The sequence below is a fragment of the Bombus fervidus genome, chromosome 1, assembly GCF_041682495.2.
Source record: "Bombus fervidus isolate BK054 chromosome 1, iyBomFerv1, whole genome shotgun sequence".
NCBI classification, from domain to species: Eukaryota; Metazoa; Arthropoda; class Insecta; order Hymenoptera; family Apidae; genus Bombus; species Bombus fervidus.
The window spans coordinates 3,401,080-3,417,539 of NC_091517.1; the positions used below are offsets into that span (position 1 = coordinate 3,401,080).

Genomic DNA, 16,460 nt, shown 5'->3' on the forward strand with positions numbered 1-16,460 from the left:
CAAAGTGTGCGGAAACGATTCGATTCTACCGACCTTACGCGTTTCTTCGAACAAAAAAGCTAAATCTCTTTCTCGCAAACCAACATCAGCCCCTTTTTCTGCGCTACTAAAAGCATTTTCTTGCATTCCAAGTTTGTAAAGAGTGCGACTAATTTGCAGAAGCGGCTCGATTACGCTCCCTTTCGCGTTTCATCTGTCATCAATAGGCAACACGCGATTATACTTCGACGAACATTTCTACCCCTTCTAAAATGGGAAAATCCTCGTCGACTATGCGTCTCGAGCTGCTGAGAATAATTATTGTTTACACGTTAGATCGCACGTGAGCGATAGTACGGAGCATGCACGTTCACGTACACGTGAGCTGTGCAAACGCAGACGGCGGCTAAGACAAACAGGTATTCATGAATGTAGTATTGAATCGGGGTGTCAGAGCCACCTTTGTGTACTCGCGCCATTATTATCCGCGGAAACTATAACGCTTACAATAAGACTGCAACGATAGTGCTCGTTTCTCCCCTCCTTTTTCATCGTTAATAAAGACCTTTCAACACGTTGCTGTTACCAACCTTCTGCCGTGTTTTTATTGCATAGCATATCCTACGATAGATGAGAATTAAGGATGAAAAATGTAAGGGATAAGAATTTTTTAAAAATATTCAATTACGTAAAACTCGTTATTTCTCTTAAAAAAATATATTTATGTTTCATTCTTCACCTGGCATGTTTTGTGTCGGATTAAACTTAGGGGAATGAAAAATTTTAAAAATAAGAATTTTCTTAGAATATTCAGTTACGTGAAAGTAACGTAATTTTTATTGTACGTCCTAAAAGTAGGTCAATAAAAAATTTGTAGACTGAAAATTTGCTTAGGATATTTAGTTGGAGGAAAGTAACTTTAAATTTTATTAGCCATCATGAAACGCGATATTATTAATATATTTCTAAAGGTAACACAGTAGCAGTCGATGCTTATGTACAGTAATAACTGAAATATAATAGCGTCCAAAGCCTCGGAGCTTAGCACGAGCAACACTGCTTTAACCCATTGAGATTGATGCTGCGTTATAACGATTTTATCGTAGATGAGCGTTTAAAGGCAATACATCTGCACATGGTGCAGCTGTAGTACCGAAATACGGTATTCGGCAAGGATTATGTTGTAAGAGAGGGTGATAGTTGAACTAATAACGGAACTTCTGTATATAATGAGCTCCCTTGGTTAATTTGGCAGGGTGTTCCCAGAGAACAATACCATGTACACCCTAGGTATTGCTTTAGTCCGTTGTTCAGACTAAGGATTTGGTTTTGTTTTCAGTTTTGGTTTCAACGAACTGCAATTTACAGTCTGGTCTCATTTACATTGTAGTCTATCTTTACTCTATTTTTCTATCATTAATATAGTTTTGAAAATTAAGGTGTTTGCAAGTAGTTCGAGTAGGTAATATCGTAGACGCTAGTAGATAGAATACAAATTGAGGAATACGTTCGAGCATCCTTGATTAAAATTGAATAGTTTACGAATTTAATAGCCGTTTGATGGTAGAAATGGTGCAATATCGAAGATTCCTATGCCCTACTTGAAATATTAAACATGGAATTCCAAATACGTTATGTTCTGTTTCATCGGCCCTATGCTATCGCTCGTAAATATCTCAATATTTTTATCCGAACGATACTTTAAACACATAAATGATATGAGGATATAGAATCTTTCAAACAACAAAAGTGCTCCATAACGTTTATACTTATATTCAATACTATTAATATTAGTACTGAACGTTCCATTGATGTTCGACCAAATGCACGCACTGGTGTAAGGTGGATTGCATATCCACAGGCGACTCTAACGCAACATTCAAGTTCCTCAAACTTGAAAAATAAGTGCCATACACATTCGGCATTTATATATATGAACTTTCCTCATTATCTTAATGTCTAGAATCATCCACTTAATTTGTAAATATAAACATTCTTTGTAATATATATTGGAACAAAAATAAAAAGAAAGATCATAATTTGTCTTTTCGTCTGCATTTTCGCAATGGAATTACATCCAGGCCAGAAACAAGCAAATGTCCAAGCAATTTTGAACAGTATGTATAGTATGTCTCCTATTTTACCGTGAGAAAAACCTACGTCTGGCTACATACATGTCTACAAGACCGCTCTCCTAATAAATCTTATTTTGTCGTCAATATATCCCTGTAACCGGCTCCCTCCTCGTCCAGACGTAATACGAACGAAAGTAATCGCGCGATTTTCCAATTTATCGTCCCAGGATCGGCAATGGTTTGGCAATCGCGTCTTGTAACAATACGTCTTCCACGGATGCTTGTTCCGGGTTGAAAAATGCCCGTGACCCGGACCAATTCACGAAACGAGATTAATGGTTTCGCGAGGATGTTGCCTGTCGTTGAGAAAGAATCTCGTCGAACAAAACGGAACGAAACGGAATGAAATAAAACGAAGAGAACGGAAACGCACAAGCGCCTCTTGATCAATTCCTCGACAAAGCACGGATCGCTGGCAATTACCAGCGCTCGTGCACACGACTACAATAATGCCACAGGGGCGGATTACACTCTGCAGGCCAACCCTTTTTCCGGATTGCTGCATTTTATGCGCCTTTTTGCGCAAAGTGCAGCGACCGAACGCTGCTCGATCGTTCTGTACTGCTCTTCCTTTTCTGCAACGATAGATTTTAATGAAATACGAGTTTATGGCGGTTCTTTGCGAGGGTAATATGGAAATCGACGGATAGAAACGTGATTAATATGAATTGATCCAGATGAGACTGTTGTAAATGAAGATTACAGGCTGTAGAATTCGATGTAAATCATATTTTCTGGTTTTCAAATTCAGTGCGTTGTGAAGTAATCTGCAGTTACAAAAATTGTTCCTTCACTCTCACTCTGGATCTGAACAGACGTTTTCCTATCCCTTTTTAATTTAAAAAATATTGCTCGTCGTAATACTAAAATATTGAGAAACATTAACATGTCGAAGATATTATGATATTGTTTGTCTTAACAGTGAATCTATCTGGTTTACTCATAAAACGACATTCAAATATTAAAATTAACAAAAACGTATTATTATATTTTGTATTTATTTCTAACGTGTACTTTTATTTATTGCACAATATATCATTTTCGATATATTGTGCTTATAGTTCCAGTATTTCGTTTTGAATGTAATACGTCAGCCATGAAGTTCTTAGACAGTTAAGCATGCCATTTAAAGTTCTTGTCTCTAAACTCTCTCATATTTGTCATCCTTGAAACTTTCACTCTCTACATTGACCGCCCTTAGAAACTTTCCACCCCATATACACTTCGAGAGCTCTAACTTTTACGCGTGTATCCATCTCCACTTCGCTGACCCTCGATATTATATTAAAAATTCATTTCAATTTTTTAACTATCCGTAAAGTATCTTCGTTAATTAATACCGCTACTAAAATATGAAAATTGCTTCTGATGAAGTGGTATATCATTAACAATATAGATAAGTACAATATAAATATATATATAATACAAAAAACGGTACATACAGATTAAATCTAGAAAATTCTTATAAAGAGTCTCAAATTCGTGAGAGTATCTTTGCCACTTTAACATAAAGAAAGAAAACATCTAAATCTACTCGCATAAAAATATCGAAAGAATATTAGGTAAATACTAGATGCAACTGATACGTATAAATATGAATTGGTCACTTTTACTATTCTAGAGTTACAATCTTGCCAAAAAAATTTGTTACAGGTCTACTCATGCAAAAATACTCAAAGAATATTATAATAAATAAATAATTATTAAATAATAATAAAATAATACTAACAGCAACTGCAACACATGCAATCATAACAGGAAGATTCAGAAATTGTTAAGATAATTTTATGGTAATTTCGGAACTCCATCTTCCTGGCTGTTACATCGTCGCCGAGGCATCCGGAGTTTCTATCAGCAACCGAAACACATGGCACCGGCCAGCCGTTCCTCGTGATTTACTGCTATTGCCTTGCAAACTTGATTATAATGATGCAGGAACACCGTTTGCCGAATTATACGCGGAACCGCGTGTAGTCGGACTTTCATTAAACGATAATCATCTTCCGCTCACTTGTTGGAACGGCCGGAAACTGTTGGGGACAATGCGTCTTCCACGTATTGTCTCCGGTATCGCGCTTCGCCTCTTTATCGCAGTTCAAACAGTTTTCCCACGTGAAGAATGTAACCATAGTTGATAAAAGTTAGCGACGCTTTGACGCCGGGAGAAAGCGTGAAATTTGCTCTGGGATTTAATTAAAAGGAAGAACAAGCGTTTTTCGCGATGCTGCTGACGTACGTTAATTAGCAAGAAGAATATAAGAATTGTATTTATCCGCAGCTTTAAAGTGCAAAGAATTTGTAAGGAGAATTTCTAATCTTTGAATCTTTGAATTTCTAAATTTTCAAATCTAAATGTAGTTTAGTTTTAGATAAAAAAGTTTCTACTTGAGAACTGCATTCTAAATTCTAACTCCAATACCAGTTGAAAGCGGAGCCGTTTAATCTTCCGATAGTTAAGTTCTAGTTGAATTTCCTGCAGACCAAACAATCGAGGACGAACGAATCCACGAAATGTTGGAGGAAGAGAATAAAGGAACGATGTGCAAAGTGAAGGTAACCGTAAAGGCTGCAATCTTGATTATTCATCGTATGACGGGCACACTGACAATCGCTCTTCTATTTGCACTTATAATTACTGTTTGCGGAGCATTGTTCTTAAGTCTGACGCCTGAAATGGCACCCTAGTTGATAAGTTACGGGGAATCACCGTGTAAAGTCTCCCCGTTTCGCAGCTGGAATCGACTTCCGAGTAAAACTCTAATGAAGAAGGTTACGGGGTTACTTGCAGATCTCGTGAATTATTACGTTATCCCCGGAAGAGGAATAAGACTCCTACGTTCGTTAATATTCACAAGCTATACGTATAGAAAAACTGCTCTTCAGAATAAAAATTTAACTTAATAATATACAGATATTATTATTTATACAAAGATCCGAAGACTCAAAGATTCGAAAATGTTCATATAAATTTATATTTTTACAATATGGACGCAATTACAGAAATACAGAGGTGGAACGTACTTTATAAATTATTATATATGTAATTAATATTTTGTATATGTTACATAATATATTACAACGAGAGTTTTACTTTGAATATTTTACATGTTTTTGCATAGTATGTGCATTCTGTGCATTTTTGCATCATTAAATTTTCCATAACTGCAGAAACATTTAATTGTAATAAATTATGTTACATTAGATCTAAAACCTCTCTAATCCAGTTATTTTAAAGTAACAGAGAAGTTAGCTGGAAAATTACGAAATTCTATGGAATAAAAATAAAATTTCACTTTTTAAAAGACTTACGCAATCACGGAATAGATATAAAAATTTAGCAGATAAAATTGTTGTTTCAACAAACCACGACGATCTTTCGTTGATGCTGTAGCTCATCTCGTATCAGAGACGATTCTACGAAGCCTCAAGTAAACGAGATGGAAATGAGACGAGCGTAAAAACAGGGCAGCGTGAACGATAACGGGATGAGATAGCGAACGCATAAAGACGTTGTCACCTTCCAACGAACGCGTTAATAAAGGTAGACGGTTTAAGGCCGATCGGATACTTCAATCTTACCGAATGCCATTTTCATAATCGGTTCGGAAGCAGGGTAAGAGTTAAAGTAAACTTGGAGCTTTAACGAACGGACTTCTAAGCCGATTAACATCCTCGAACTCCTCGAATATACACAATCCAGGAGTCTGAACAAGCAAGTTCGCCGGGACAATCAGCTTATTCGCGGAGTTTCTTTCCACGATCCAGTATGTACACAAACGAGCTATCTATGAAACGATGCTAAGGAAAAACGGACAATAAAAATGTCTTCCAGGCGTTCCAAAGCGAGAAACAATTGAAATCGATCAGCCGCTTATCGACTTTCTCAAAGGAGACTTAATTACGAACTTGGGCATTGACCGGGCTCTTTCATTGATTTTAAACCTCTGCATTATTATCTCTTCATATTCTTCGTTCGCTGGAAAATTTATACTTTAAAAGTTTTAGGCTTCGACTTTTACACTTTGGATATCTAAATTCTCTAAGACGTGAAATTCAGAATGTTCATTCATAGACATTGCCTATCGGACAGGTTTCGCGTATCTTTTCATCTTTCGTTGCGTATTTCCTGAAAATTCATGTTTATACGTTGGAAGATTTTGAAATACAGAGATTCAAACATTTGAAGGTTAAAAATACCTTCGTCGAACTCTTTGCCATCTTCCAATCATCAGAAGTATCAAACATTTCACAAACGTGACCATCTCATTAAAACACTTTGATTCCATCACTCTTGATTGCAGTTAGATAAGTTTCATCTGCTTTAAAATTCCCGAAGAAACGCTACAAGCGATATGCATTGTATATATCGTTCTACTATTTATCCAACTTCTTCATGGCACATAATATAAGTTCAGGAACTCGTTATCAAGACGAGAGAGTCGCAACAAAGTCGTACCCTTCTCCAGAGAGTAATTTTTCTAATAAAAAAACGCGGCTCTGGAAAGGATAGTCGAGCGTGGCAGCGAGTAATTATCAATTAATCTTCATTAAAGCCTTCCGCGTTCCTGCAGATGGCTGCTACGATGGAAAACAATCGGACGCTTGCTCCAAGGAGCGTGCAGTTAGTTTGGAAAGTTAGTTTCGAAAGAGGCAGAAGGAGAGAGAAGAGCGGGGGAAAACGAAAAGGGTGTTGCCAGGCGTGTTGGAGACTCGCCCTCGACTCGTCTCCCTCGGAAAGCTTAAATCGGCTTCATATCTCAGCCCCTGCAACCCTCTTGTATCTCTAATCAGATCATTAAGCTCGCGGAGCGTGCGCATGAAGAAATTTGTCGCGAACCTAGTCCTCCGCGTAACTCGCGAAGAAAATGTATAATCGAATCAACATTGACGAGGGGTCGCGACTTTTTCCGTTTCGGCTTGCGCGTAAACGTACACGCCTGTCGATAAACCTTCGGATACACTCGACGAGTTATTAAGTTAGAACTACGACTGGGGTTGCTTGTAAAGTGGGTGGCCAAACTTGGCGAAATTCTGCCCTTCTCGTTTTATGTATATTTCAGCTTCCCTTTGCCATTCGTTTCTTCACCATGCTCCTGCTTTTCTTTTTTAGCGTAATATATTTTCCGGACGTTTCCCGTCTCAAGTTCCTTTCTTTTTTTCTTCTTCTTTCGACGCGGAACACTACGTTTAATCAAAATCCAAGCAATGAAATTAATTCACGAAAATGTTGAAACTCTTCGTAACGTTAGAGATACCCTTTTAATGCTTCGTCAAATATTATTTAAGCTAATTTACTGCTTTATACTATTCGCTTCTTTGATACTTATTTAAGCTTCATACTTATTTAATCTGATACGTTATTTAAATATTTTGTTGGATTACAGAAAATCGTAGAATCCAAGTGTCTCATAGAGACAATGACGAGTACTAAATGTATTCAAAGTTACTGCGGTTCTCGAATTTTGAGCGTTCGTGACTAAAGACGTCTGAAGTGTCGTTACAGTAATAGAGAGAATGGTTTCTACGACAGATGGTTAAAGTTCTGAAACTCGTAACGGGGGTGGAAAGCGAAGGTGGTAGCAAAGTATAGTGGCAACTGTCTTCCAAATGAGAGCCATTTTTTATCCACGACACAGCTGTGACAACGTGTTCCACAACTGTATCCATTACTATCTCCCTTTATAATAATTTCTCACCTCTATAATCATAACGATTACATCGACGATACAGCGATCGTTTAAATCCACAAATCGTTCCACCGTGAAACTCCGTGACAAAGGATACATTTTTTACAGGCTAATTGCATTGGAATATTTTCTCCTTTCTTTTCTTTTTTTCTTTATTTGAAATTTTATTTATCGTCAAACGTTTCGACCTCGGTGAGTTATATTGGACTCTGAAGTATTAATATTTCACGGTAGAATTATCACGCTGGAAGCAATTGAAACATGCGCAACAATGGCAAAGGGATTGAACGGGGCCACGGTACGGTAGAACCTTTTCGACGAGAATTAAAATTGGACAGCTCCTTCAAGCGAATTCGATTTGTTCCAGGATGGAGGAGACATCACGGGGGTTACTGCAGCATAAGCACAGGGCCGAACAGCTGAAGCAGGAGAAAACTGCGCTCACACTTTCTTACGAGGTAAGATTTTACCAAAAAAATGTTTCGAAGTAGCTCAGAAGTTTAGTCGATTATCCATAATATTAATAAACCTCGATATTCAGCAGAACCACTTTTAACAGTCAGTTTAATACCTAATGATTATTATGTCTCATTACAGTGTTTGGTAAAATTTCAAAATGTTTGCCAGTCACTTGTTTGAAAATATTAAATTATGTAACATTACGAGATGTCATTAAATCTTGTGATTTCAAAAGATCAAGATCGCTCGATAATTAGTCGTATCGTGTGTTACATCGAAACATAAGTACCTGAAGGAATTCAATTTCTGCAGGTTTTCAATTGCGCGTGCCGTCCTCCTTGAATTTATATTCGTTCGAGTGGTTCGTCGGATTTTAGCTTCCCGAATCTAGGGTGAAATGAAAAGCGGAATATCTCCCCCTTGATTCAACCATGGGTCCCGTTGTCGATAAGCACGAACAGATAACGAAGAGGCTGTCAAATTCTCTAGTCTATCGAACAGAGTTTCCAACGTTTATTGTGGCGGCTATTTCTTTTTTCTCTTCTACGATTTATTTGTTTTTTCTCTTTTTTTTTTTTTGTAAACAGAAGTCGAGACACGATGACACTCTGGTAAAAAGCTTCCAGCTGCCATGGTCCAATAACAACGCTCTCGTAACGCGAACCAACAAGCTGTTATTGTATTTCAGCTGAAGTTGTCATGTACGATTGTTCCTGCCGGCGACACAAAGCGGGGTGCTGGGTTTATCGTTGAATTCACGTAACGCAATTTATTTCGTCCTCTTACTCGGTACTTTCGATCCATGAAGCGACACAATGGACCGAAGAACGCGATATGCACGCTATGTATACTCCGCGTCGATTAAAAACACTCGATCGGTGCGATTAAGGATATTCTTTTCGATGGACCTGTTACCGATCGGATGGCGTTTTAATTAATTTCTCTGTACATTTGAAGCAGACGCACACGCGGGTGAAAGGTGGGTGCATTTATTCGAAACTCTTCGAACTTGGCTAATCTATGTTTCCAATAAACCGAAAGATTGACATCTATGAATTCGTTTGAGAAAATGCTGTCGTATTGTAGACAAGAGGGTATGGCATTTAAAAAATCAAGTTGACCTTAAATTTTCCTCTTCGTTTATAGAAAAACTATGTATGTTACGTAATGTTTCCCACTTTGTTAGAAAAGAAAACTTCTTTTCTAAAAACAATATTTTCATGTTTTTATTTCTTTACGATATATTTAATTACATTCAAGGAAGCTTCTACATTTCTAGGTTCTACAGGTTTCATTTTCGAATCCATATGCCTTATGATCTATACTATAATATGACGTAGAGTCAAACTACTTTTACGATCATTTACAACCTACAGCGTATGTGAAATCTATGTTTAAAAATCTGTTTTTATCCGTTATACCTGTCCAACCACGTCGGAAATCAAAGATAGAGAAACATATTTGAATAGAATGCGGTTTCGTAGAAAGGCAATTTTGGCAAATACCGCCAGCAAATTCCCTAATTTCTGCTCGATCCTAAGCGAGCCATCTGCGAACTGACAATACTTTCGCCACATATTTGCCAACGACCAATATTCCTGACTTAACGAAGTAACGTAACGCGGCCGTGTACAATGAAAGGGGAGGAAACGGTAAACGGTCGCGTTTGCTACGAACCCTTAGAATGGTACGCACTATCTCGTTCACGGCCGGTTTGCTTCTAAAAGAGTCGTAGATTTAGAGCGCGTGGGGTGTGCATCACTGCCCCACGAAATACCGTTTATTATCGATCGTCACTCGATCCCCTGGTTCAATGTCGTCCCGCCCCACCGATGCCACCCCCCTAAAAGTCCCTTTGCCGGCTATGAGGAAGTATATCCATAATGCCTGCAAGTGTTCTCTCTAGCTGTTCGATTTTACTTGCGAAGCGTGCATCCCCCTTCTTTCTTCGCGATCTCAAGACGAAAAGTTGTTTGAAAACTCCGCTTAATATAATTTTTTCTGGTATGAGAGGCGAATAGATTTCGTCACATCGCTGACGAATTTTTGTTTTTAGTTCTATTAGTATTAATAAATTAACGTTGTTCTATTGGTAAATTAAAGGAGCTGATATACGAGGAAAGAAATCTAATTAGGATGTGCTAAAAATTGCAACTCGTATCCTTCGCTCATATGTTCTTTATAAATTCAAGTAAATTGTCTTTTGAATTCTTCGTACATTCGAATTTAACATCTTGTTACGAGTGTGTTTTTCAAGATTAGAAATTAATTAGATTAGAAATGTCCCCATGCTCGATGCGTTCAATTCAGAGGCGAGCAGAAGCTGACGATCGCGACGACAGATCAGTCGAAAGTGGCGGGAAACGACGCGAAAAGGTACGCTGTGGAAAGAATTCCATGAAGCGGACAGTTTATATTTCTATTTTTCGTTGCTCTTCTCCCGCGAGATGACAGAAAATCGTTGCTCTCCCTTCAGCTTCGAAAGAAGAAGGGAGTGTAGACATTAGCAAGGGCCGGCTGGCTGGCACGACTGTTATAAATCAGACACACGCACCCTCTATTAGCACCCCTGTCCCCGACAGGTCTCTACAGCCCTAATTTAACGTTAAACGCTTTTCTGCTAATAACGACCGCTTGTGTTATTAACTCTGACTACGGAACTGCGCCGAATCCTTGAGAAAACTGCAGTTGGTCACCGAGGAGGCGCGACACTTCTTCGAATTACCGTCATAGCCTTTCGAATTATTGCCGATTTCTCAGTAAGCAAAGCAACGCTCCTTGATTTTCTTATCCATCGTTTTGAAACATCCGAGCAAAAGTTTTATCATCTTCTCGTGCGATTTGTATTATTTCTCAATTGATACTATAATCTACGAGGCTTTGAATTAAATATTACATATAATTTTGGAATATTTGTTATTCTCATTTGTATTCTACGATTCACGCGACGAAGACTATCATTTGTAATCCACTTAAAATTAAATAACTCAAATCTAATCCTAGTTCGAGTTATTGTAATCACCTCGTCGAGTTAGAATAGTGACACGAGTTACATTGAACCGCTTTTTGGTTAATGACGTTTTATTTTTTGTTTTTCATTTATCAACAGGCACGCGTGCATCAGTATCAGGCTCAGATTTCGAAGCTGCAACTGGAGAACGAGTCGATGAGGGGTCAGCTGCGCGGTTTGGAGGCTGCATGTGCTGGTGAGGTGCATGCTGCGTTGGTGGCACGTCTAGCGACCTTGGAAACGGAACACGCTGCCTTGGCACGAGACGCGGACGCTCAGCGTCGCCAGTACGAGCGGTGCCTGGACGACGTCGCCAACCAGGTGGTCCGCGCCCTTCTATCCCAAAAGGTTCATTGCTATGCTCTCGTTACCACATCCTCGACTTGTCTTTCTTCTCTTCTCATTTCCTCTTTTAATTCTCATTTTTTTATTCATCTTTTGTCGCGATGACATACTCGCGTCATTCGATCTTTATGTCTAATTATTTGATGATATCCGAAGATTTGTGATATCGAAGTAAATTACGTTGCATTTAAAATATACTGATACTTCTGAGTCGATTTCGTTAACCAGTATAAGACGTTGTCCTTTACGGGATAATATTTGTGTTTAATTCTTCCCCTCTTTTACGTGTACCACCTGTTTAAAAGAAATCTACCAGTGGTTAACCAGATTTCACCCTTAATGTCGATCCCGTCTAATCCATCTGCTGAGCTGCGAGATTGCAAAGCTGCAAGTGTGTGTTCACGCATACTAAATTAGCTCGATTAAATAACACGAATATATTTATCAATATTTTCCAGGGGACAAACTTCTGTGTTCGAATAACTTGACGTTGCTCGAACCTTTTAGCACGTAGAAGGAAAAACAACGAACAGAAGAATATTTTATTTTCTTTAATGCTAGTTTTCGTGTAGCAAACGCTTGTTTATCCAATCACATTTTCAACATTTTACTTTGAAATCCTTATTGTTCGTCCGCTAACGCGCTTTCTATTGTCATTTCTAAGATTATGTTTGAAAAAACGGCGTACTTATCGTTTCTTTATGCTGTATAGGGTCTGAGAGAAGAAATCGGTGCATTGCAGAGGCGTATACGGGAGCTCGAGGCTCAAAATCGAGCGCTTTCAGGATTATTGGCCCAGGCCGCAAATCCTGGAAGTCCGACAGAATTGATTCAAGGGATCCTCGAAGCTGGACCCGCGGCACTAGTCGCTGCTCTTGGTCTGGACCCAGCTTGGGTTCCCTTATCAAGGCCACGCTCGCTCAATTTACAGATACCAGTCATGGCTGCTACGAAATGTCGAAGAAACAGACCTTTGGGTACGTTTATCAATACCAAATAAAAATATCTTTTATGAACGAGTAATCGTTTTAAAAATATATATAGCTTGACGAGATAATTCCACGTGTGATTGTACGTTGTGCGTGTGAAATCTTTAATCCTTCTACATTCGATTGTAGTTTCAAATTTTAGGAACTAATTAAACGGTAAATATATTTTGCTTTCAATAAAACTGATTCTAATTTTAGTACATTGCATCTCGCTTATAAAAGGTCACAAATATATATATTTCTGTTATCAATAATTAAGAAGGAAAAATTTGTTTGCACAGTCCAAGAAATATTTCGCTCGTAAAAGAATTAAGGATACGATATGACTTGAAAGAGCCAGAATTAAAATAAGCATTATATAAATGTATAGCTGAAGTATTCACAATGGTCATACGACAATTACCCGTGTTACTCGTTATATCTGCAATACCATTATAGTATTAACAATTAACACAAATGCTAAGATAATAAGATTAAAGTAACGCTCACCGCGATAATTCAGCACAAAAACCGTCAGAAGAGGAAGGTAGCGAGAGTCCAGAAAGTGGGAACAGAGACGAGGGTTATTCAACAATGTCCAGCGACGTACAGGGTGAGGGTGCTCGACAGGAACCATCCCGAGGGTTAGAAGATCTAAAGGAGGCGACAGACGAGACCGAGGCAGACGTTTCACCGGATGCACGGCTGGTCGCCCTTGACGCTGGCGACCCGGACGTGCTGTTTTTGCCGTTGAATCTCACCGTAGGAATAAATCCACGTCACAGTTATCCCCCTACCAAAGACTTGCTACCGTATCAGCACGTGATGCGCAGCTTCTCTGACAGTCATCTATGCCTCAAGCTGACCACTACAACCAATTTCACGCCGTACAAGCTACCAAGTCCCATGGGATCCTCTTCTCTTCTTCTAGTCGAAGAAGAAGGCTGGGATGCCGAGTATGTGCAACAATGGCTCAGGTTCGTTCATAATTTCCTAATTACTTCCCTGTCCTTTTTTTCCTGTAATCATTAATCACAAATTATCAAATAAAAATGTAATATGACCTTTTTGTTTACTTTTATTAATTTACTTTTATTGGAAATCGATCGTGATGATCAAATTGGTTTGACAGTTTAAATTCGATTTAAAATTGAATATATGTAAAACACAATGGTATGGATTGAAAAGGAAAACAAATTGAAATTTTTGCAACCCAAAGGTTGGACGACAGCAGAAGTGCTCAACAACATCGAGATCACCTCGAGTTGGAATACGACAGAGCAGAATTGGAAGATTGGAGTTTCTCGTTGTCCACCGAGGACCTTGTTCAAAATGAATCTACAGTATGGAAGGAACCCTCCACCACTACCACCCCAGCTCTTCCAGCAATCAAGGAACATAATCCTTTGGAATTGGAAGAAGACGCGAATGAATGTTTGTGGAATGGTGCCAGTTACCTTGCTGATAGAACAGGAGGCGAATTGGTAAGAATAGAAAACAACATTGCTTCTTTATATCTTCTTCAAATTAGATATGGTTTTAACAATTGATAAATTTTCGATAGAACTCCATTTATACGAACTTTCCGGTAGAAAGCTAATTTATGTAATTAGATTTCATATAATAAAAGTCTACTGATTCTCCGTTTTATGATTTTTCATTCATATGATAAGAATTTACGTTCGGTGGATTTAAATGGATTAAATAAATGAATTTAACTAACAAGAGTTAATTTAACCGGGTATTGAATACAACTTGGTTCAAATAACTGGAGTTCATATAAACAGAGTTCTACTTAGTCTTAAATTAAGCTATTCGTTAAACAATGCAATTGTATACAATTTTTATTTGGGAATCTCTTGTTCGTTACCTAGGTTGCTCTTCTTATGGATGCCAGGGCGACTGGGTCGTGGCCATACGCTACGAGTCCTGGTGCTTCCTGGAGCAGTGAAGAAGGAGCATTTGAAAATTCCAGCAAACGATCCTCTGCGGCGTTATCCGGCTGCAGCGATGATCCAGACTCTCCATCCATTGGCACGGATTTCACCAGAGACTTTTACAGACTGGTGAAGTTCGAGAGTACGAAAAGCTTGGCAAGCACATCATCGAGAAGCGGAAGACCTCCACCGGACAGGGAACAAGCATTGCAGAGCGTGTTGTCCTTTATCGCTGAACAACAAATGTATTTGGCTGAATTGCCAAATAATCTACTAGAACATAATAGTGCAACTCTTGCAACGGAAGGTATATTCTTTTCATGTCTATATGTCGTATCGTTATGTTCGCTGTATTTTATTATTTCAAAATTTATTCCCAAGTTCACGTGTCACGACACAAAATTAATGGTACAATTCTAAGCAACAAAAATGTTGGAAGAAAAGAATACTTAAGAAAGCTAATAACGAAAATTATGTAAAAAGTTCTAGAGGAAACCGAACACAAGGACGAGTCTGGAACCGAGGCGATGTGCGCTGAAATAGAAACATCTGTCGATCAAGATAGCAGCAACATCGAGAACGTTGCTGAAACGAGCAGTAACGACGATTTGCTCGATCAGATACCCGTACCCTCTTTAGCGCCGGAGGAGAGAATAATCAGTGCGGTAGCTTGCAATGGTGGTGTTTCTTATACTACGGTCGCGCCGTCTGAATTAGGTGCCGTTCCCGAGGAAGACGAGGAAGCTGCTACTTCCTCTACACCAAGCACAGTTGTAAGTTCTATAGTAAAAATTTGAAACGAAAAATCATAATTTAAAATTTAAAAATTTACATCCTTGTTTTAAATTTCATTTGTGTGCTTTCTCCAAAGCTTTATGGTTAAGTGTTTTATGTATAATATTGAAAATTTAGTTCAATCCCTATTGCTCGGACAGTATTTTGACATTACGTTTTCATTAGGTAAGTCCAGCAAGAGCACCGCTATTAGTCGAAGGCAGGGACAGATCGCTGAGCTTTCACGAACGTGCTACGTCGAAAGATGTGATAGATGAATTGAATCGAATGATCAGAAAAGGTGAAGAGAACACCGTTACCCAAGAAAGCCAGGTGCCGCTTGAAAAATTGGATCTCGCTTGCTGCTGTCCGACTGGATGGGTTCACGTTGAACGAGATATTGACTTTACCGACCCAAAAGTGAGTACTGGTCGTAAAAAATTCAATAGTTATTTTAACCAGGTAACTACGACTCGTCGTCGCTTGTATTTATTGACGTACTCCATGACCCAAGCCGATGAGAGATTTCTAAAACTAAATTCTGCAGTTAACTGGTCAATTAGAAAATTGCGAATTTAAATTTATAAAATAGCAATTACCTAATTATCATTTTTTTCACATAAAATTGATATTTCTCCAGGCAAGAGCCAATTTATTAGACGTGATGCTAGAAAGCAGTGAAAGTTCTTCGGCGACATCGAGCAGCGGATCAGCCGGAAGTGACTCGGGGGATGAACCACCTGATTATCGTCACTTGCATAGACTACACCGATACCGACGACAAAAGAAAGGTATTTATTAACAATCCCTTAGTAGTACATCTTCTTGTCCAATCTTGCACATCACTCTGAGATACTTTCTCCTATCTATAAAGTGTATCTTTCGCTGGATACGATATAATTCAACAGACACAAATGTTATTAAAATAAAAGATTTCAAAGCTTGCGAATCTCGACCATACTTTCAATTTCGACGTCTTTCTGCCTCTTGTTCAATATATACATGTTTCTTCTTCCAAGGATGCATTGTGAAACAAAGAATCGCTTCCGCTTATCATATTCGAAATAACATTACTAACAACAGTATCAAAAATCACGCTACTATACTCCAATATGTGAAATAATTTGTTTGACGTAGAATGTGTTCATTTAAGAAATATTTGAATG

General features: G+C 38.5%; 1 protein-coding gene across 8 annotated transcripts in view; it reads left to right on the plus strand.

Annotated features, from left to right (window-relative positions):
* The window catches only part of LOC139986835 (uncharacterized), a 388,837-nt gene that overhangs the window by 367,852 nt on the left and 4,525 nt on the right, over positions 1-16,460 (plus strand). For 7 of the 8 annotated variants that reach the window (XR_011799729.1, XM_072002492.1, XM_072002519.1 and 4 more), the window contains 9 exons: positions 8,169-8,259; positions 11,370-11,618; positions 12,328-12,592; positions 13,107-13,560; positions 13,803-14,067; positions 14,458-14,827; positions 15,004-15,293; positions 15,481-15,714; positions 15,935-16,085. Coding sequence is in view for 7 of the 8 variants with exons in the window: in XM_072002492.1 (XP_071858593.1) it covers positions 8,169-8,259; positions 11,370-11,618; positions 12,328-12,592; positions 13,107-13,560; positions 13,803-14,067; positions 14,458-14,827; positions 15,004-15,293; positions 15,481-15,714; positions 15,935-16,085 (2,369 nt within the window). In the remaining variant the exon portion in view is untranslated. The remainder of the gene's footprint in view (positions 1-8,168; positions 8,260-11,369; positions 11,619-12,327; positions 12,593-13,106; positions 13,561-13,802; positions 14,068-14,457; positions 14,828-15,003; positions 15,294-15,480; positions 15,715-15,934; positions 16,086-16,460) is intronic. The other variant, XM_072002509.1, reaches the window with a different exon arrangement.